The sequence below is a fragment of the Xyrauchen texanus genome, chromosome 32, assembly GCF_025860055.1.
Source record: "Xyrauchen texanus isolate HMW12.3.18 chromosome 32, RBS_HiC_50CHRs, whole genome shotgun sequence".
Classification (NCBI taxonomy): domain Eukaryota; kingdom Metazoa; phylum Chordata; class Actinopteri; order Cypriniformes; family Catostomidae; genus Xyrauchen; species Xyrauchen texanus.
In genome coordinates this window covers 18702873-18726247 of record NC_068307.1, presented here as the reverse complement: position 1 = coordinate 18726247, position 23375 = coordinate 18702873, and the positions used below count along the sequence as shown (strand labels likewise).

Sequence of the window (23375 nt, the reverse complement as noted above, 5' to 3'; positions counted from 1 at the left end):
CATTCTTCTTTGCAGGACCTCTCAAGCTCCATCAGGTTGGATGGGGAGCGTCGTCGCACAGACATTTTCAGATCTCTCCAGAGATCTTCAATCTGGTTCAAGTCTGGGTTCTGGCTGGGCCACTCAAGGACATTCACAGAGTTGTCCCGTAGCCACTCCTTTGTTATCTTGGCTGTGTGCTTAGGGTTGTTGTCCTGTTGGAAGATGAACCTTCGCCCCAGTCTGAGGTCTAGAGCGCTCTGGAGCAGGTTTTCATCAAGGGTGTATACATTGCTGCATTCATCTTTCCCTCGTTCCTGACTAGTCTCCCAGTCCCTGCCGCTGAATAAATCCCCACAGCATGATGCTGCCACCACCATGCTTCACTGTAGGTATGGTATTGTCCAGGTGATGAGCGGTGCCTGGTTTCCTCCAGACATGGCGCTTGCCATTCAGGTCAAAGAGATCAATCTTTGTTTCATCAGACCAGATCATTTTTTTTCTCATGGTCTGAGAGTCCTTCAGGTGCCTTTTGGTAAACTCAGGCAGGCTGTCATGATCCTTTTACTGAGGAGTGGCTTCTGTCTGGCCACTCTACCTTACAGGCCTGATTGGGGGAGTGCTGCAGAGATGGTTGTTCTTCTGGAAGGTTCTTCTCTCTCCACAGAGAAACGCTGGAGCTCTGTCAGAGTGACCATCGGGTTCTTGGTCACCTCCCTGACTAAAGCCCTTCTCCCCCGATCACTCAGTTTGGCCGGGCGGCCAGCTCTAGGAAGAGTCCTGGTGGTTCCAAACTTCCATTTATGGATGATGGAGGCCACTGTGCTCATTTGGATCTTCAATGCTGCAGAAATGTTTGTTCCCTTCCCCGAGAGCTGTGCCTCAATACAATCCTCTCTTGGAGGTCTACAGACAATTCCTTGGACTTCATGGCTTGGTTTGTGCTCTGACATGCACTGTTAACTGTGGGACCTTATATAGACAGGTGTGTGCCTTTCCAAATCATGTCCAATCAGGTTACCACAGGTGGACTCCAATCAAGTTGCAGAAACATCTCAAGGATGATCAGTGGAAACAGGATGCACCTGAGCTCAATTTTGAGTGTCATGGCAAAGGCTGTGATTACTTGCGTACATGTGATTTTCTTTTTTTATTTATTTTTATTTATTTATTTCCCCAAAGATTTCAAACAAACTTCTTTCAAGTTGTCATTATGGGGTATTGTTTGTAGAATTTTGAGGAAAATAATGAATTTAATCCATTTTGGAATAAGGCTGTAACATAACAAAATGTGGAAAAAGTGAAGCGATGTGAATACTTTCCGGATGCACTGTATACTTGTAAAAATCTAATTAAGAAATATAAAAATTAGGGCTGGGAAATTGAACGTGTTAATATCTGCGAATAATAGTTGATTGATTAAGGTACTAAAAAAATTAACAAGGTTAAAGTGATGGTTCACCTAAATATGAAAATTAAATTTTCTCCAATTTGTTAAATTCTTTGCATATCCCAGCTTAATATGCAGAGCTTGCTATAAGTAAGCCATTTGTAGGCATGTTTAGGATTTCACCTAAATGTGCATTGCCGTCTCTCTGTGGTGCTATGAAAACATTGCTCTGTTTGTTTGAGTGACCTGTCCAGCCTGACATTACATAATATGCTTGACAAGTCATGTGATTTTAGGAAAAGCTGTCTGTTTGTACAACCATTAGAAGACAGAGTTAGTTTTCTAGAAATGCAAAAAACTTTTTCAAACCACTTTTGAATACACCCTCTTTGCCTTCCATTGGTTGATCAAACGGAAAGTCCCTCACCCAACTCATGGCATGGGTGCAGCCTGGACGGCCACTCAGAACAAACCACAATTTTACAGCACCACAGGTACAGTGTTTACAGTTTTTGTTTTTTGAAAGCGAACCTACGAATGGCTTACTTATACTCTCCGCATATTAAGGTAGGATAGCAGAAAGCATTTTAAAAAGTTGTGCTTTAAGGGGTCATTATCTTGTATTATCATACACTTTTAAAGCATATTAAACCTTCTCTCTGCGTGCTCCATCAGTATCAGATCCGGGCTTTGGAGTCTCAAAAGCACCAGCAGGAGATCATATTGAGGAGGAAGACGCAGGAAGTGACGGCCCTGAGACGTATGGCTAAACCCATGTCAGATCGTGTGGCTGGACGTGTGGTCCGCAGACTCGCCAGTGTGGACTCTGGAGCTGAGCTCTCCGCCAGTATGACCGCCACCTCCTCTGAACCGGAGTCGACTCGCTCAGTGTCCAGCATCATACAGCATTGGAACACCAAACTGAATAGATACCTTGGAGTGAATGAGAGTCATGGGAGTGGAGGAAGTCTGGCCAGGTCAGTGAGGGACTATGCAAATTTAACACTATTTTCATTCTTAATAATTGTGCCCTGTCTTATTGTGCACAATTGATGTCATTTTGTGATGCCTAAATTCACATTTAGCAAACCAATCTGTTTTATTTGTATTTTTTTGGACAAAGTATGGATATATGTATGGGCCATGTATCAGTTATCAGCTGAAAAATGTAAATAATTATCTTAATTATGATGAAATAATTATAACTTGTCTGCACATCATTAACTTAGAGATACAACAACACATTAGAGAAGTTAAATAAATTGCAATCAAATTTATTTATGCAATGTTGAATTCATTAAAAATGTATGTTCACAATTACTTATGAAGTGTAGTTCACTTTCTTTGATGCTGGTTTTCAGTAGCAGAAAGAAGTTCCAACGGAAGGGTACAAGCACGGGTTTCTCAAAGGCGGCCCGTCAGAAGTGGCAAGCGTTGGAGAGGAGAATCATGGATATTGTGATGCAGAGAATGACCATCACCAATGTTGAAGCTGATATGGATCGCCTCATTAAGGTATCAGGTGCATTTATTTATTTTTCGTGAAGATTAAATTTGATAAACAGTGGGATCCAAAAGCCAGAGATTACATTTAAATCAGGGATAAAAGTTCTAATATAAACATATAAATATTTTAGTATTTAGGATTAAAGGTGTAATTTTTCCTTCATTAAAAAGTTTAACTCCAAAAGACATGAATTGTAATTTTGCAATATATGTAGGAAATCATGAGCACTCACATTAAAATAAAGACTCCAATCATATCAGTAACCTTATAAAGATGTTTGATTCTACGTGGAGAGGGTCCACACATGGGGGCTGCCATGTTAGAATCACATGACCAGATGAATACTACTCGTTTAATCTCATCCTGTTATTTGACTCTTTCACTCATTGATTAAAATAATCATGGCTGACTGTAAATACTAAATTTGTACAATGGCATCTGAAACTGAAAACTTTTAAATGCGATGACACAAAGATGAAAGTTACTGAGTGCAAGTTTAAGGGTTTAAAATAAATTAAAACAAATAAACATTATGACAAAAAAAGTGTAAGAATTTTCACTATTTCTATGTCAATAACCAAATGTAAGCAAATTTGTTTTTATTGATCATGTACATTCCTTTGTACAAAATATCAGATTTTAGATGCTCTTTAGAACATTCTCAAATCATGCTGGGATAACATGAATCATTAGGTTTTTGCCGTCCATGCCAGCTCGAGTGCATGCTGTCATTACAGGTAAATAATGGAAATATATAAGGAATTCTGAATATAGTATGATTGTGAGTGTTATATTGCTTGTATACAACAGCTCAAAAAAATATCATAAAATATGCATTTGTGCATGAATGTACTTTCTTGACAAGTTTTTGCTGATCTTTCCTAACGGGATGGGGGCCCTCTCGAAGTCTGGGGCTCCATGCTATTGCATGATTTGCGTGGTGGTATAAACTGCTACTGCGAATATTACGCCCGCGGGACAGGTACAGGATGGCAATAACAACTGACACCAGGAATGCACAATTCCTCCATCAGTGCTCAGAATGTCTGTAATAGGCTGAGAGAGGCTGGACTGAGGGCTTGTTGGCCTGTTGAAAGGCAGGTCCTTACCAGACATCACCGGCAACAATGTCACCTATGGACACAAACCCACCTTCTCTGGACCAGACAGTTTATTTGATAAAACACTGTTATCATTTAGTGCATCATTTGTTTTAACTTTTGTGGTCCAGAAACGTGAGGAGCTGTCCATGCAGCAGGAGGCGCTGTTGCGTAAGAGGGAGAATTTACTGAGCGAGGGCTTTAGAGAGGAGGAGGAGAGAGTACTTCAGGAGATTAATGAGGAGATTGAAGTTCTCAATGCAAACATCGACTACATCAATGACAGCCTGGCAGACTGCCAGGCCACCATTGTACAGATAGAGGAGTCCAAGGTAAACACCCTCTCTCACTGGCTTATGAAGAAGGAATTGTCATATGATAACTCTGCTTTGTTATTATTTTGATAATATTTATGTAAGGTTTGAAATCATGTGTGTCCTGTAGGATGAGCTTGACTCTGTGGACACCTCAGTGGTCATCAGCTCCTGCTCACTGGCTGAAGCTCGTTCTCTCCTGGACTACTTCCTTAAAGCCTCTATTGACAAAGTGAGTATAACCAGCAAATCCATCAAAATTGCTTAAAGGAATATTCCAGGTTCTAAACAAGATAAACTTAATCGACAGCTTTTGTGAAATAATATTAACACAAAAATGTATTTTGACTTGCCCCTCCTTTTCTTTGAAAAAAGCAAAAATCTGGGTTACAGACACTTACAATGGATGTGAATGGGGCCAATTCATAAATGTTAAAATAGTATAATGTAAAATGTTTCAAATGTATAGCCTCAAGACATAAACAATATGCGTGTTACCATGATTTTAGTGTGATAAAATCACTTACTAACTTTTTCTATGTAAAGTTCTGACCAATTTTAAAACTTGTTTGCCATATCGATGTAATGTCAACAAATCCTAAAACTCTAAAATGACTAAATATGATGATTTAAACAACTTTTTAAACCAAAATTGGCCCCATGCACTTCCATGGTAAGTGCCTCACTGTAACTTTTACATATTTAAAATAACTTTTATATATATTTTTTTTATATAAAAACATTTTCTATAGATGCCCTGCATATATTTATAACATTAATTGTCTATATACTGTAAATGTACTGATGAGATCATTAAAAGTTGATTCGTAACTACAATGAAGTGATATGTGTGTGTATAGGGCTTGCAAGTTGCTCAGAAAGCGGCTCAGATTCGACTGCTGGAGGGTCAGCTGCGGCAGACAGATGTGATTGGCTCTTCCCAAAATCACGTAATCCTGGATGCTCTGAAGGAAAAGGCAGAGTGTATCCCTGAGTTACAGGCTCTAATCCACAATGTCCAGCAGGGTGAAAATTCACTTTAAACAATATAGTAACTTTTAAAAAGATTACTTCTTTGAGCTCTTAAAATATAAGGTTTGAATTTAAATCATTAATATTCATCCCATTTAATATCCCTAAAGATCTTTACTGATGACACAACCACATGTACCAGACAGCCTGTTTATGACTAGATCTTTCTTACTGAAAATACACTTAGTTAATTGCGTTAAATAGTCCCTATTCTTGTAAATTCTTCAGAGAATGGTTACGCAAGCACAGATGAAGAGGCATCAGAGTTCAGTCAGGCATCAGAGAGTAGGTATGACTGCATTCCACACTGACATAATCTGATTGATTAGTTCAGTTTGATTTAAGAGTCTGAGATTGAACATCACTGTTGTTTTGCTGTAGCTTTTGCCAAATGAAGTTGTCTGCGAGTCAAGATGACTTTAAGATGAAGGTAAAGATAAAAATGTCTTTAATCAAGTAGCTTTTTAGTACTATGTTACATGGTTCTTATAGATTTACATAATGCATAAGTTAGAGAAAATAATAATAATTATTATTATGTTATCAGCTTTGGAATAAATCACTGCCTCATATCTGTGCTAAATGAATGACCAGCAGGTGGTGATGTAGTACTTGTTTAAATTTGTACTGCGTGTTCTCTCGCAGGTTGAACCTCGGCTCTCAGCACAAATGAAGGCAGTGTCAGCTGAGTACTTGGGCCCCATACTGGACTCCACCTCTAAGAACATCACAAAGTCCTTAGCTTCACTGTCAGAGATCCATGAGATCGGCCGGATACTCAAAGAGCCCTATTCAAGAGAGCTAGTGTCTCGAACCATTAGCCTACCTATCAGAGGACACACCTTGTAAGTTAAACTATGGCATGCACGGACCTCTGATACAACCATGATAACCATTTTCTTTTTATGATTTTGACAGGGTTCGTACAAGGTGCTTGAATTTTCCTTTTTTTATTGAAGTCCTGGAAAATACTTGTAGAGCCATTTTTACAAAGAGGTGCTCAAAAAGTGCTTGAATTATAGAAAATCGTTAAATATGTTTCTTAAATCATTTAGTAATTTACATCTATTTATTTATTTTCGGATAAACACAGAAAGACAACATGCCCACCGCTGCTACAGCCAAACTGCAGATCTCCCTCTTCCCATTTCTTGCTCTCACATGCGGCTCGTGAATCATGCAGAATAAGGGATTTATTTGAATGCTTTTTCGGATATCGGATGATTTTTATGAATGTCGGTTCCGTTAACGGTACTCAAACATACTGTACATTCTTCTGCTGGTGCAGACCGTACTAAAGTACACCGTACTTTCGAGAAGCTCTATTAAGTTGCGTGTGCAGTGAGAAACACACAACGCGACTATTAGACAAATTGATGAACCAATTACTCTTATGAGCTGGTTCTTTTTAATCATATGGGCAGAGGTCCAGACCACTGCTGAAGCAGTGCATAGACGGCACTGTCACGTGGCACATATTACTTTTGGCAGTGCTGTTAAGAATGGGCCAATCACAATCATATGTTTTTAGTTGAGGATTTAAAAAAGTGTTTTATAGATTCTGCTGTGGCAGATTTCACAATCCTTGCATCTATCAGTTTAATTACAAATTATTCTCCAGAGTGAAAAAGTTCTCAAATGAGGATCAGTGGAGGATTCAGTTTTGCGAAGCTCTCCCTTGTGTAAAGAAAGCTTTGTGTCTCACAAAAGAGGTTTCTGACAACATTTGGTTCAATATTAAAATATGTGGACAAACATGTCCCTTGAATGTTTAATCATGAAAAAGCTTTCAAATAGCCGAAAGGAGAAAAAAAAAAAGTTAAAGGTATAATTTTATAATGTAACCTTCAATAATATAAAATGGCTTGACTCTGTTTTGCAAGTCTTTTTAGAAAATATATTTGAATTGGTCAATTGCCTGAAAAACATCCTTGTTGTAATAAGTGGTGTTTTATAAAAATAAATAAATAGAATATTTTTATTTAAAATGAACAAATAAAGAATTTGTTTTAATGACATCTTGAGCATAGTCCTTGAAAACAAATAGAAATGTGCTTGTTAAGTCCTTGAATTTCACTTTGAAGCATCTGTACAAACCCTGTTGAACACGGGAGTTTAACTGGACCAAGGCGTTTTGTGTTTCGGTGTCTGCCCCTATTAATTCGAAATTAACAGATTTTATGTGTGTATGATTCAGCCCAAGACAATCCAGGGGATCAGACACCTCCCCATTAACAAGGAGGCCGTCATATGACCGAGGACAGCCATACAGGTAACCTTGTGACATGAAACTTCCCATGTTTAACTATTGCTATATTTAGAAAAGAATACTATAGTACTGCTTACTGTATACTTTGTAGTAAACACCGAAACTCTACTACTAAAATGTATGCAATAATAAACATAATAACAAAATAGTATGCTACGTTGTTTACGTAACCTCATTACGTACGCACTAAATGCAGCATGTGCCACCCAGTTATTATATTGGAAATAAGGCAATATTTGCATGTTTAATCTAATTTTGTGTTGAAAATGTCATAATTCTAAATTGTCGACCAAATAAGATGTTAAAAATCTCTGCTGATATTGCTTCCTTTTGTGTACAGTAAATTTGGACAAATGTAGGTTATCCCGGTATTCTGTGCATAGACAATTTTCTTATTGTGCACAGTAAACACACATACTGTAGAAGTAGTCGTTGTGGTTTGGTAGTAGGCTATTCAGAACATATTCATCATATAAGCTAAGATATTATCATATTTTGAAAGCATTGTAATAATTAGTATACAGTAGGTTATAATCTTTCCTCCCTTCAAACATTTTGTTGTATTATGTTGGTTGTTTACCTCAGAAGTCTGGATATAGGCTACACCCCGCCCTCTTCCCCTCCTCTCCGAACACGCAATGACCGCAATGTCTTTTCCCGCCTGACCAGCAACCAAAGTCAGGGCTCTGCACTCGACAAGTGAGTTGAACACACACATGGCATGAACTTTGATAACATTTTCTTATGTAACAAGATAAGACATTTCCGGGTTTGGAACTATTGTGTGGTAAATTTCTATAGAAGTGAATGGGAGACCACCGCAACTATTATGTTTGATTTCACATTTGATCCAGCAGAAAATTTAAAAATCCACTATTGCTTTTACACAACTTGTTCAAAGAGGAAACAGAATATAGAGCAGTGGATTATGGCAGTCAGAAGAGAGAAAGATGCCAAATTTTCTGTAACTCCCTTTGCAGCGGTATTTAAAAACCCATCTATATATATATATATATATATATACATGCATACATACGGGGCGACCTGTTAGACATCTCTGTGTGATATTTGACAAGAAATTAGACACAAAGATGTACGTTTGACAAAACATGTGATTTTATATTTTGAAGAACCAAATGCAGGTATTTCTTGCACGGGTAATCATCTACTCGTGCATTCTTCAGAGAAATACCCTACCTCATCTGCCCGCAACAAGCGGGTGACCTGTAAGAAGTCTCGTTGTGACACATGATGTTAGACACAAGACATGCGTTTTGAAGAAACTTTATTATATTTTATCAGACAATAGAAAAGCCGTCATTGCTTGTGTCTGATTCGCTGTTTGTTCAGAGGCATGCAGCGGGACCCTGTCTCATGGAACAGGTGCATGTAAAGGGTTATCAGTCCTTTTTCTCTTTTTCATTCATCTGAAAACTGTTTGCAAGAATAATGTCATCAATGAGAATGCAGCAAATCATCTCAAATTATCTCAGGAGGTGCTGTGAGTTTAGTTCGCTTTATTTCCCGTAGCAGTTCACTCTTGCACATTGTGAATGCAACTATGCTGGTTCAGTATTATATATCTTTCTATCACATGGGGTAACCTCATCGTGGTTGCTATAATGTGGTTCTTACTCTCGGGGCGCATGGTGAGTTGTGCATGGATGCTGCAGAAAATGGCATGAAGCCTCCACACGCGCTATGGTAACGTGCTCAACAAGCCATGTGATATGATGCGCAGATTGACGGTCTCAGACGCAGAGGCAACTGAGATTCGTCCTCCATCACCCGGATTGAGGCGAGTCACTACACCACCATGAGGACTTAGTGTGCATTGGGAATTGGGCATTCTAAATTGGGGAGAAAAAGGGAGGAAACAAATTGACTCCTTAGTGAAAAAAGGTTCCCGACCCCTGCTCTAAAGTGTAAAGAGAAAGGTGTGAAAAACCAAAACGGCCAGTGTACGGCAGTTCTGGATGAAAACACCTTGTTGATAAGAGGTCAAAGTTGACAAAGGCTACGGTAACTCAGACAACAAGTTATAAAAACTTAGAAGACTAGCAATCGTTATGTCTAATGTTAGCGAACGTTGCCTAATTTTTGTAATGTAATTTATTTCAAAACATCAATGTTTCCAATAAGTCAAAACAACAGCATAAGATATGGCACTTACCTGCTCAGATGGCATGTTTTCAGATATATTTTCCTTTCTGCCCATTTGCTCTGATAAGATGTCCTGTATCCATTGTACACTGGTGCCTCCAACCGCATTCATCCATGCAGAGGAGCAAAGCCAAAGCACCACTTACGTCATTACCAAAACAATGATCTTCTACAAGACGCATGCAATTTTCTTTTTAACCACTAGAGGACCAAAAGTTACACTGTGTAGATTAAAAAAAGTAATACATTTAAAAAATGTTGTAAGTCAATTAACACACTTAAATAAGGTGGAAACATGTAATCACAGTCTGTGAAAAGGGTCCATTTACCATTATGACTAGGCAAAGTTTTACTTTGCACAGCCTCATATGTTCTCAAGTTCACATTTCCAACCAACTAGTTATTTTCCTCCATCTATAAAATGATGATTTTGCTTTCTATCAGGTTCTGTGTAACTTTTTTTTTTTTATAGTATTATAAACCAAGTAGTTCAGTAGCTCAGCTTTAACCCTGTGCTTGCTGTAGGAGTATTGATCTCTAATTGCACTAGAATCGTTAGTATAAGTCAAATCCGACAGCAGAAGCTGTAGTGAGTTCTCCATCTCCCATGAATTCTCATTATAACACCACAAGTGGGCACATTAGGGAAGGATAACCAATTATTCCACTCTCTGAAGATGGGTTTTGTTTGCACTTTCCTTCTATAATTGAATCATTAGTGTCTGATATTGCCATAGAGAATTAAATTGGTCATTTGATGTGCCTGTCAGGGATTTATCTCATTATTTTTCCAACCCCTTGAATATTGTGCTTTCTGAGAGAGAGCGTGTGAGTGTGTAGAGGAAGCTACACATAGCATAGCAGACTGTAGATTACTCTTAATATCTTCCAGGCCTTGCCATTCCATAGTTTTCTTTGCAGCATTTGGGTTTGGTATCTCGTAATTATTTGACCAGCTTCAGAAGAGTAATTTTGTGTTCCATAATTAATCACCATAATTAGTTGTTTTTGCTATTACAATTGCTCGTACTTGGGATTAGAGATTTGAACAAAACACTGACCCCAATTATTCAATTTCAGCGCATAATTCATCCTGCACTGTTTGTGCTAAGGACAAGAGTCATAGCTCAAATCCTGCAGCTAAGCAATCAGACTTGTTGACTGTTATTTACTCACCCTGATGTCGGTGCAAACCCACATTTCTGTCTTCCGTGGAACACAAAATGTAAATCTTTTATAAAGTTTTTGTTCAAAGCTTAATTACATCCTTTCACATACTAGTCTTACTAATCTGCTAATATGCATTTCAACAAATATGTCTGTATCAGTATGCTTTCTATTGTCTGAGGTAGATTATTTTGGCCTGTGAGACTTGTCTCCACTTCATTACTGATTGAGCCCAAATGGGAGACTTGATGAGGCTGGAATCCTGACAACCTTTCAGCCTTTGCTTGGGTTAACACAGAATAACATAGCCAGACAGCAAACACGAGACATCCATGCAGGCCAAGATTAATAACCCTTCATCAACATTCAAATCACTGTTAGTTTCAGAGGGACAGAGAATCAATGTGTCCTGTCAATTGGTCACACACTCATTAATCTTTTTCTTAAAGGAGTGTTTGTGTGTCTTTAAGGAATAGCTTGCCTAAAAATGTAAACGTCATCATTTGCTCAACCTCATTTTGTTCCAAACATGCCTTATTTCTTTTTTCTGTGGAACATAAAGTGAGATGTTAAGCAGAATGACGGCCTCATAATATGGAAAACAGATGCAATGAAAGTGATTGGGTCCGTGTATGTTGCATTCACAAATTTTTATAAAAAATTGATTTAGCAGTAAAATGCAACTTTTACTGTATATTGTATTATAATGTTTGAGATTAAAGGAATGTTCTAGGTTCAATATGATAAGCTCTAGTGACGGCACCTATGAACTGCTGTCAATTACCATAGAAAATAATTTTGACTCATCTTTCAGTGTAAAAACAAACAAAATAGTGTTTATAGTAAGGCACTAACAATGGAAGTCTATGGGGGCAAGGCATTCTGGTTGGTTTACAAGCAGATATATGAAAAGCACATATAAGTGTTTTTATCACTATCATTGAGCTGTGAAGTTGTCTAAATTCTGCGTTAAGTGTCCATGACTAATGTTCTAGTTGCACTTCTTGTTATGCCTTACCAATGTAATTTGTGTAAATGGAGAACAGCACTTTATGGATAGTTTGTGGATACTGCATTCATATGGTTGTGACAGACAAGGTAAGTAAGCTTATAACACTAGTCTCATGTTAACTCTTATAACCATTATTGTGTCTATCCTTGTCATATAGACATCTACTAAATGCAATACTGTGAATGTGATTTGAAGTCAACATTATTATATGTAATAAGAGGGATTTTCTGTCACTTAAGCTGTCAGTAGAGCTTAACTTGTATTGAACCTGGGACACATTTTAAATATTTTTTCACAGTAAAACCAAAGTATATAATTCTATCTTTATTTAACCTCTATATTAAAAAATAATCACGCATAAGTAAAACTAGGTATTTATTTATTTATGAACCGTTAATATTGATGACCATTGATGAACATTTGTGTATGTTTCTCTTGCGTTTCTTTTTTTCCTCATATCTCTGCATCCTGAGAAAACCGTGAAAGCTAATGTAAAAGCACTTAAGTCACATTTTCACATAATGTTTGACTCATGTCTGCAGCCTCTGTTTGTAGCTTTAGATTTCTCATGTACTTATAAATTGTCTCTGAGTAGTTAGAGCCATTTAGTTGAGAGCGCTATAGTCTTGTCGTTATTTCAATAGAAGCTACAACATGAATGAAATTATGAATTGGTAATGCTTCTGGCATTTTTTTTTAAAGGTATGCTTTATACCTTAGATAATCACAATAAAAACAGCTCAGATCAAAATTACAGGAGAGTGAAGTGAGACATTTAAGCATTCATTAAAAGAACAACAACAAACTGTGACGCTTAAGTTTGGAGTGGGATCTTCCTGTTAACTTTGGCCCCGTTTCCACCTGGTGGTCAGTTGAGACACATCGTTGTTTATACCTGGTCATTTGAATGCATCTCCTTTGACCACTTGTGTTCGGATTTGGTGGGGGAGGGTCTCTGTTTCATGACAACATAATCAATCACTATGTCAGTGTGTTACTGCATGATAATAAAATAAAATAAAAGACAAAAAGCATGAAAAAACTCTGCGCTGTTTCTCTCAGATGTGGTTACATTTTGATCTAAGCACAAATGCAACATGTCAAGCAGAATTTTCTGTTATTTTAGTGTATTACCTGTATTAAAGGAGCTTCAGGTGTTCGTGCTTGTTATCTGTGTTGATATCAGACATACTAAAGAAGGAGCTCTTGTGATTGTGTGTCCTCTTTTAAAAATTTCCAATTTGATGGTTATTTCCTTTAAAGCTGCTCTTAAACGGCAAAGCTGAAACTCTGTTCATTGACAGGTGAGGGGTGGCGCTTCACTGCTGCCGAGACACATACAGGACAAATTAGTGTTTACACCACAAATGTGATGGTCATATGCGTTTTTGACCACATTTGTATGTGTTTTTTGTGATCCGATCACAAAACTGTTTAGACCCCATTTAGACCTGTATTTAGTGCTGACCACATGTGATCGGATCACCTGAAATGCCATGGAAATGGGGCCGTTCAGTCTTTTACCAGTAACCCTCTTAATGAACTCTACATAACCCCTCCTGCTAACCCCTCCCCCTATGCTCTAGCCCCACCCCTGTTCCTGCCTGCTTCCTGATGCTCCTCCCCTTCCAAACCCCTCACTCTCTGTTTTCTACTGACGTTTCCTACCTTCCCCTAACCCAACTGCTGTTCTGCCCTATAGGTCGGATGACAGCGACTCCTCTCTCTCGGAGGTGCTCAGGTAGAGATCTCTGTCTGTCATCCCGTCGGGTGTGGTCATGGCGTGAGCTATGCATGTCCCCTTTCCATTTTAGTTCTGTGCTGTGAAAACTGAATGAACCTTATGGACTTGTTTAAATAGCTTTAATGATTTAACAGTTCAGAGGAAGGAAAACAAGGTTTCAAAATTGAACTTTTGATCTGAATGTACTTTGTTAAATGTCAGCTTATGACACAAAATCTGTGGATTGATTGTTTCTTGCTGGGCTGTTTGGAAGGCCTTATTAAAAACCCTATTTGACTCTTGTCAACAGCTCTGGATTTTTATCTAAAGGCGGCGTCCCACTAGCTGACTCAAAACAACACTTTGGTCGAGATTGTCGCATCTACCAACTTTTATTTTCTGAAATCTTGTCCTTTTCTGTTGGAAGTCTGTTACTAACTGATTAATAATAAATTAAGTGGATTGCTGAAATAAGAACAGGAGAACTGCTCGAACAACTATATTAAACTGAATTAGGATGTGACATTACCCTTTGAATGGGTGTCTGTTTGGGGTTTGAAAATAAGATTTACATTCAATAAACAGAAACTGTTCTACCTCATGCATTTATTTTTAATACATAAATGCTTAATAATCCAATAAAACAGTCAATTAGACAATTGCCTGATCTTCTGTTTGCTAAATAAAGTCTAGATCAGATTTGAGCAGTATAATGCATGGTCAGTTCTGCTAAGGCCACAAAAATATATGCCCCAGTGAGTGAAAGACATTTTCAAGTAAGTCGGCTGTTGTTTGAGTTTGTACATACATTAACTGATTACACGCCCCTGCTTAGAAACGTAGCCATGCGCGCACCGACTTTGGACATTACGCTTATGATTGAGAGTCTGCTGAAATCAGACGGTTGGACGCTGGCTTAACATGATAAAGGGATAGTTCGTCCAAAAATGAAAATTCTCTCATCATTTACTCAGTCCCATACCATCCCAGATGTGTATGACTTTTTCTTCTGCTGAACACAAATGAAGATTTTTGAAGAATACTGCAGCTCTTTATGGTAATACAATGCAATTGAATTATGTCAAGAACATTTCAAGCTCCAACAAAAATCACATCATGGCAACAAAAAATGTGGTTTAATCCATGTCTTCAGAAGCGATAATAGGTGTAGGTGAGAGAGTCCTTTTTTACTGCAAATATCTGTTTTCACTTTCAGAATGTGAAAGTGGGTATTTGCCGTAAAAAAGGACTGAAATATTGATCTGTTTCTCACCCAATGTGATTGCATTGCTTCAGAAAACATGGATTAATCCACTGGAGTCGTATGGATTAATTTCATGCTGCCTTGATGTGATTTTTTGAGCATGAAAGGTCTGGTCACCATTCACTTGCATTGATGGATCTACAGAGCTGAAATATTCTTCTAAAAATCTTTGTGTGTGTTCAGCAGAAGAAGGAAAGATAGTAAACTATACCTTTAACATACCTAACAAGTTTTACATATTTTTGTCTTTTTTGAACCACCAATGATCTAAATAATTTTCGCAAGAACTGTTTCTTCCGGATTATTTTGAAAATTAAAAATATTGGCTTAAAGAAACCCCAGCTGTTTAATTTCAAACGTTGCTCAGTATAGTGACACTGTGATTTCTCTTCACCTCACTGTCCCCATTATTCTGACAGCATGATTGCATTTTTCTCATTTCTTTCAAGTTGTTCTCGTTATCCCATTAGAATCTAGTGGATCTGTGATAGAACATGGAGTGCTTGTTGTGTCCCAAATTTCCTTTGAGAGATAAATCTGTTTAATGGGTGAAATCACAGACAGCTGGCCTAACTTGTTCACCACACGAGGCGATAATAAACTATTCCTGAATTTAACAAAGCAGCATGCACATGATAGACTTCACACTATGATATCTTAGTTTTTCGGCAAAATTCTTATCTTGAGGCAGTTGAACGGGGCAGTTTGGATGCTTGTTTTTAAATGCATTTTTAAAGATTAACACCCTCCTTTGATCTGCATAGTCCTGAATGAGCCAGTAGGGAAAACGTATTCTCTGAACAGTGGCAGGTCTGCTCTATATCCCACTATGGGGACAGTCCAGTAAGGTTCATTCATAACAACTGTTTATTCATGAAATGCACAAAACCTCCATATCCTGGGCTCCTCATCCTCCTCTTCTCCGCTGAGGAGACTTGGAGAAGAGGCAACAGGATACACCTTCCTTCCCCCTTACACACCTTCATGTTTTTTCCTACTGCATCTGATTTATTTGCATCCGACCCAGTGAAAGGGTCCAAAACCACAAGCTTACGTTATGTGCTTAGGTTATGTGCTGCATGAAGATTTAGATTTTTAAGAACACTATTTCTTTGTTTTTCAAATTTGCTGTTGTCATTTGTTGTGATTTTTGCACTTTTGTGGTTTTCGCTCTTGTGTGAAAATGAGTTTGTAATTTGTTTCTGCCTTTTTAAGTATTTCAGGACTTGCATGTTCAGTTTTTGGCTGTGTGCACATACTATGAATTTTGGTACTGTTCGTAAGGCTGCATGGCACTACAGCTGTATTGAGTTTGATTGGCACTCTGCAAAGATAAAATTGCAAGCATTTAGTAATTCCTTTTTTAAAAAAAATAATTAATCTCTAGTCTATAGTCTCTTGTTCCTAATTTATCAACTTAAATGAGTAAAACCTTTTACTGCATGCTGTGTTTGTGTAATTATGTGGTGTTTATTAGTGGAGCTTGCTAAGGCAAGCATCACAATTACTATTGCTCATACTAGTCCCATATCTACTGTAGAGACTTGGTGGTGTCCTTTTTCTTTACTTGGGCTGTATGTAAACACCTAGAACACCTTGCATTATGATGGGAGTTTTGTACAGATAAGCACCCAATAAATAATATATACAAATATATAGCTTGCATATTTGTATATATTACAAAGTTTTCAAGTTATGCAACTTAAAATGTTAATGATATTCTATTACAGTTTTAGTAAGATCTTCCTTTATCGTAGCTTGTAAGTCGGAATTCTTTATTCAAATTTCATACAGACATAAGCAAGATAAAATACTTGCATATAAACACCTTCAACAGTGTTTCTCCTGAACCTTAACACCATTGGTTCCTATTTGCTGGACTACCGTAGAGTTCCAACCACTCCAAACACACGTGACAACAGCAGCCTCTCGCGTTTCATCCGTCCTCAGAGAGCCGAGGTGTCCCAGTTTCCTCTTTAATCAGCCATCCTCTTGTCACCTCTGTGCGACTGAGCCAGCACAGAGGCTTTGACGGCTCCACCATCATTAGGACTTCACAGGCACTGAGCCGGACAGGGGCAGATCTAGGCCCACAGGAGACCAATTTCCCTTCATCCCAAACTCTAGTTCATTTCCGTCTCGCTCGCCGGCAGGAAATATTGCTTGGAGACCAGTCTGGTTAGGAATGCTGTCAGCCTGAAGGGAAGAGCCTCATTATTTTTTTAGGGGAGGGAAGGCTTGTTTTGCCCTGCCAGATTGCCAATGTATGTGGGCTAATTGGCAGCCACAACTGAAGTTGCAAAGCTTCTTTGGCAGTAAAAACTGACACCAAAAGTAGGAAGGTGATTTTATAAAAATATTTTTAGAAAGTGATGGGTAATTTATTTGTTTGTTTTTTCTTCCGACATGATTTCTTTTTTTAGATTCACACATTTACGCTTTCTGAAGCCTCATAACAACACACCTTTGCCAAAGGCCTCCCGTGAGATATCGTCATAGTTAAGAATATATACATTTTGGCTGAAGGATGATATGGGAAAAGCTGCAACGATTCCTAACATAGCCATCGGTCATTACCTTTGGGACCTTTAGAGATAAACGTTATACATTGCAGCAAGTCAACATCTTGTGTGACACTGCAAAGTCAGCAATGACCAACTAAACAACTTTGAAATGTGGATTTAAGATTCTGAACCCAAGTCCATGCTTCAGTGTGCAGTTTGCATCAATCAAGAAGGTAGGCAAAATTATTTCAGACTTTGCAAATAATATGGGCAACAAGATATAAAGTCATGTTTTAGAGTTTTTGATTTGCATAAATAATAACAATACTTTCAAAATGCTGAAATACCGTTGCACCATAAAGTACTGTATTTGGACATTTTGGCAACACTTAAAGTATGTCATTACAGTATATAACAAAATATTAAAACAAGTGACATTTATTTTAAAGGAATAGTTCACCCAAAAATGAAAATTCAATCAGCCTCATATCTTTCGAACCAACATAGTTATTTTTCTGTGGAACACAAAAGGAGTTCTATAGCAGATTGTCCAAACTGCTCTTTTCCATACAGTGAAAGTGAATGGTAACCATGGCTGTAAAGCAATATTTTGAATAACAGTGAATAACAAACCTAAAATTAAATCTGTTCCTTACACAAAGTTATCATATGACTTCAGAAGACTTGAAATATAGTGTTTTATGGTCCTTTTTATAGCTTGGTAAGAGATCATTGTGAACATTCTTCAGAACTTCTCCACCGAAGAAAGGGAATCATGCGTTTTTGGGTTGGAATGACATGAGTAGATTACAGAATTTTCATTTTTGGGTAAAATATCCCTGTGAAGAACCACACTTTTCAAGAAATATTCTCCTTAAGGGTTACTTCCACCTGTTTACTGAAAGAAATTCCTTTTCTTTTCCAAGAGGGGTCAGTACTGAGTTGAAAACACCTTCGCTGTTATAACATATTGCAAAAACATATTGCATCCTCTGCTCTGCGCAAGGGGGAGCATGTGAAAATGAGTCCAAGATGAGACAAACAGATGATAGGATAACCCTGCAGTTACTTTACTTCTCTCAGTCCCTCAAGTGCAAGTCCTTGAGACCTTTTTGCAAGTTTTATTTCTCATTTTGCAAAGTTCTGGCGTGGTATATAGAACGGATCCATCAAAACAACATGTGTATTCAACATTTCTCTTGTGATTGTCTTAGCCTGTGGCAGCGGCCCATCATAAATCTAACTAGATATGCAGCTTGCCAGCTGTCAGTGCATGTTACATCCATTCACAGTGGGCTCTGTGGTGCTTATACGATGGATGTGGAGATTTTTCAATCGCACACCAGCTTGTCTGTGCTATTGTTGGGGGAATATGCAAAAAAAGCTAGTGGATGGTATCCAAGACTAGTCATTGTTTGCTCACCATTGTGATAAGAACGACCATGACAGGTGTCATGTGAAGGTTACATCGAGTTTGTCAGGCATTAGACAATAGATAGGTGGTGGGGGAGTATTTCAAGATTTTGCGAAATTATACCTCAAAATGCTGTATCAATATTTTAATGCCAAAAATCGATATATTTAGCTGAATTTTTAACACTAATATTTTGGGGAAAAACAAATCGAGCATGACACAAGTGTGTGAAAAGACGAAACATACTATGGCAGTAGGCCAACAAGTACTCGGAGCGATCTAAGAATATGGTACTGAGGTATGCTTAATTCACAGATGTAAATTATTTGAACACTGACATGCCTATGTTCTACACTTCTGTGGCTCTAAGATGACCTTCAGCAGGTATCTTCACTTTTTGCGCGAAGCACATTTCAAGACAAATGAGAAACATGTGAGTAAAATATTGCATTCGTAATACACTAAACTTTAGGAATCACATTATTAACATATTGCAAACAGATATCAATATAATATCATATTGCCAGGTTCCTGCTGATTCTCACCATAAAGTAGCGATTATAACATGAGTTGGACAACATGTTCCATTCCTGGCTCGCCTCTGTCTCGCTGCGGTCTCTATGATTGATGGGTTGTATGACGTGACATGTGGTTTGATGGTGTTCATAGTATAGAGGAGGTTTGAAGTGTCTTTTGGGAGCTCCTTGCAAACTCTATGGTTCCTAATTGGGAGTATCTGGCTCACAAACAGCCTGTCAAGTGGAGGAAGTGTTGCTAGTCTCCAGCGAATGGTCTTTTAAACAATTTATATGGATATAGACAAGCTTAAAAAGCCCTGAGTCACTCTTCATTCTCAAACGCTGAGGGTTCCTCCTTTTCATCCCTACTGGAGTGCAATGGCTTGAGTAGAAAACCAAAAAATTTGTGCTGCATCAGCAAGTATGTGCAAGCACAACTCACAAAGATGTGCATACTTATTCCTATCGTACGCCCACAGACTGCATATTGACTTTTATGGTATAAGAATGCTATCAGGCATTTACGCAAAAATGAGCATATACGGACATTCCTTTACCAGCTTTTCCAGAGGTATTTAAATAATAATGAAAGGCGAAGTATGTCATTTCTGCACCAATAGCATGACCAAACGGAACTATAAAAATAATGACTGTTTTCAAATATGTTTAACTGACACACCACCCATTTGCCATTTTTCAGCCAACTGATCGTTCAAACCCAAACTCAAGCCATTGCAGTGTCGGCCTGGCTGGGATACGTAAACAAAGGGCAATAGTTTGCTAGCAACACATAGCACAGTGTTTACACTTTTCGGGAAATCAGCATACAAATGGCTAATGTATAATTATCTGAGCATATTAGGATGGAATAAGAGAAAGTATTTTAACATGGAAAATTGTGTACCCTTCACCTTTTACATTCATACATTCATTTTGGCTGGGATAAATGGGAAACGCTGGAAACACAAGATTGCTAACATAGCCATCAGTCATGGTCTTTGGTGACATTAGAGATAAATGTTAAACCTTGTAGCAAGAAAGAGCTGATAATATTTTTACTGAACAGACATGTGGACACTGAAGATGTCTTAATTACTGGCCCAAGACTTCTCACACTGCATAGTCAGCAACAACCAACCAAACTGCTTTGAAATATGGATAAAAGCCTATGAGCCAATACGTGTCCAACAGAGGACTTGGCTTGGCTTAGATTGCATCAATCAAGGTTTCCTTTAAAGTATGCTTTCATTCTGACTTTACAGATACAGACACCACATGTATTGGTCCCCTGTTGCTTGGAAGAGGTATGCTACGACAGGATGTAATTAGCACTTGCTCCATAAATGGAGTGTGTTCTATTGTTTTCACTAAATTTATCTGCCTGGCTGATGGTGGTATCCTGGGTGAGCTGTTGAGCTCTGAGAGGAAGATGCTGTGGTGATGGAGTGTTGGCCTGTGCACAGGTGCTGTAAATTACAGCCAGAGTCTGATAAAGCTAATTAGATATCAGTATATGGATAATCAACTCCAGGCAGAGCGGGCAGTGGTTGGGACCTGAAGTGTGCGGTTTCGATAACAGGACCTCACCCAGGGGCCTTCACTCAGGGATGTGATTTTAAATCCTTTTCAAATATTAAAGGCACAGTTAACTTGAGCCCAAAGTATACTTCACCTGTCTGCGTTCCACGAAGGTCCACGCACAGTCCGCATGACATTGTCCACATGCAGCCAGATTTTCTGTCCGCGCGGACTGTGTACAGACAAATGTGCATGCGCAAGTTTGACTCTTGAGATTGAAGAGTCCACTAGATGGCAGTATACACAGTTGGGCTGTACTCCCAATCAGTAGTCAAAGAACATATCCTTCTCCATCGTTTTGTTGTTGTTGTTCTTGCTTCCTCTAATGGCGGATCCTCAGTTTTTCTTCTTTATCCTTCAGAATGGATGTCCTGTATATGACATGACTCTGTGCTGCCCTCTAACGTCTGATAGCATTTAACAAAGCAATTGTACTGCGTATGTGTTGAACGCGTCTATTTGCGCTCATCCGCTTGAAGTATATTTTCAGAACTGTGTGCGAGATGGAACAGAACACTCAAAGTTGAGTATACCTGGGCCTTTAGTGCATGTAAACTTCTGACTCTTCTGACGATATTGTCAATTAAAAGTGAAACAATCTGTCTGTAAACAATTGTTGGAAAAATGACTCATCTCATGCACAAAGTAGATGTCCTAAAAGACTTGCCAAAACTATAGTTTGTTGATATGAAATGTGTGTAGTTGTTAAAATGACTTCAACCTAAGTGTATGTAAACTTCTGACTTCAACTGTATGTATAGCCACATACATAAAGTCTTGGCTAGAAAAAAAAAGCAATTTTTACCGTTATTGCCCATGAAAAAAAGATAAAGTTCACTGAACACACATTGTCGTACACATGTTTCGTTGACCTTTTGTCCATAAGGAGTTATTAAAACAGTGGCATAGGTTTAATGTGATCATACTTGGAGACTAAACCTAACCCTCACAAAAAAAAAACTTTCTGCAGTTTTACATTTTCAATAAAACATTGTTTAATATGTTTTTAAAGCTATTTTAATTATGGGGACACATGAAATGTTCTCATAAACCACATTTATAGCTTAATACCCTTGTAATTACCAGTTTGTAACCTAAAAAATTGTCCACATAAACATGCCCACAGACGCAAACGTGCGCGCACACACACACACACACACACACAAATCTTCCCCATTTGACAATTAGCCCTGGTCTCTTTGTATCAAAATAATCTTGCTTAAATTTTTCAAACATAATACAAATATTTCACAAAAGATCTGGCAATCTAAAGTCAATGAATATTGTAGATCACACTTATTAAGCATCATGGGTGTAGGGGCTGAAAAAGGCAGAAACACGGGATGAAAAGGGAAACTTTGTGATTTAATAATAACAGGTAATGTACAGTAGCAAGGGTTTAAAACTCATTTTAAATTGAGGGCCGGTTTGGACAGTCACCTAATGCAGGCACATTTTTTTTATTTTGGACTAACTTGATGTACCCATGGATGGAGAGTGCATGCACTGACCATGTTAATCAAGCTAACAAAATCACCTTTGTCAGAGCTGTAAAAAAAAATATAAAAAAAAACATCTGAAAGCAAACATAACACAAAGTAAGGCCTAAATAAAAATTAACGGGACTGATAATTTTAATTACTTGTCAACTCTGACATCGTATCTGTATAAATGCATCATATCTAATAATCATTCAGTGAACACCTGGAAACAACTGGGAAATTCACATTTACCTCTATTTTTCCATGTATCTGTCCATGTTGTCATTATTCTTGTGTTTGAGGAAACATTAACTGGGCTCCCTTGTGACCGTTGCGCCTCACATCTAATTTCAGATGGAAAAAACGTGAGTCTGCGCATACAGTAAGCAAGACCATGAGTGCGAGGGCCGTGTGTTTTTCAATTGTTATCACTTCGTTAAAGATTATATTATATTTTATGACAAATTTCCAGGTAAATCTAAATGGTTCTCACACTGCAAACACAAACACTCACATTGATGGTTTAAAAAAGGCTTCTTTGTCAGTGCGCGTGTAACAGATGGTGTGCATTGTGTTTAGACGCACAAGCATAAACATGCTTTGTTGCAACATCCATATTTCCTCCTACTCACTTTTTGCTTAGAGTTTGTACCATACCTCACAAAGACCCTCGATTCACAATCAGGTTTTAAAATACTGAATATCTTTGTGCAGGGGTGTGATCACTCCCACAGGTGGGCTCAAGGGGGGCAGGACGGCCCCTCTGCAGTGTGTGGCAATGGCCGAGGGCCACACCAAACCTGTGCTCTGCTTGGATGCTACAGACGAGCTGCTTTTGACCGGATCCAAAGGTACAACTCCCACCATTACCCTCAATTCATCTGCGTATATGGGTGTGTGAACCTGGTACAAGCAAACACACACTGATAAGCATGAGCACATGAGGCAATTTGAATTACA

The 23375-nt window shown here is 38.2% G+C and overlaps 1 protein-coding gene across 1 annotated transcript in view; it reads left to right on the top strand.

The window, feature by feature from the left end:
- LOC127625937 (kinesin-like protein KIF21B) overlaps window positions 1-23375 on the top strand; it is a 121521-nt gene that overhangs the window by 74533 nt on the left and 23613 nt on the right. The window contains exons 17-28 of the mRNA XM_052101425.1: window positions 2045-2346; window positions 2734-2884; window positions 4108-4308; window positions 4421-4522; window positions 5151-5316; window positions 5551-5611; window positions 5704-5752; window positions 5968-6167; window positions 7520-7594; window positions 8177-8290; window positions 13636-13674; window positions 23130-23266. Of these exons, the coding sequence (XP_051957385.1) occupies window positions 2045-2346; window positions 2734-2884; window positions 4108-4308; window positions 4421-4522; window positions 5151-5316; window positions 5551-5611; window positions 5704-5752; window positions 5968-6167; window positions 7520-7594; window positions 8177-8290; window positions 13636-13674; window positions 23130-23266 (1597 nt within the window). The remainder of the gene's footprint in view (window positions 1-2044; window positions 2347-2733; window positions 2885-4107; window positions 4309-4420; window positions 4523-5150; window positions 5317-5550; window positions 5612-5703; window positions 5753-5967; window positions 6168-7519; window positions 7595-8176; window positions 8291-13635; window positions 13675-23129; window positions 23267-23375) is intronic.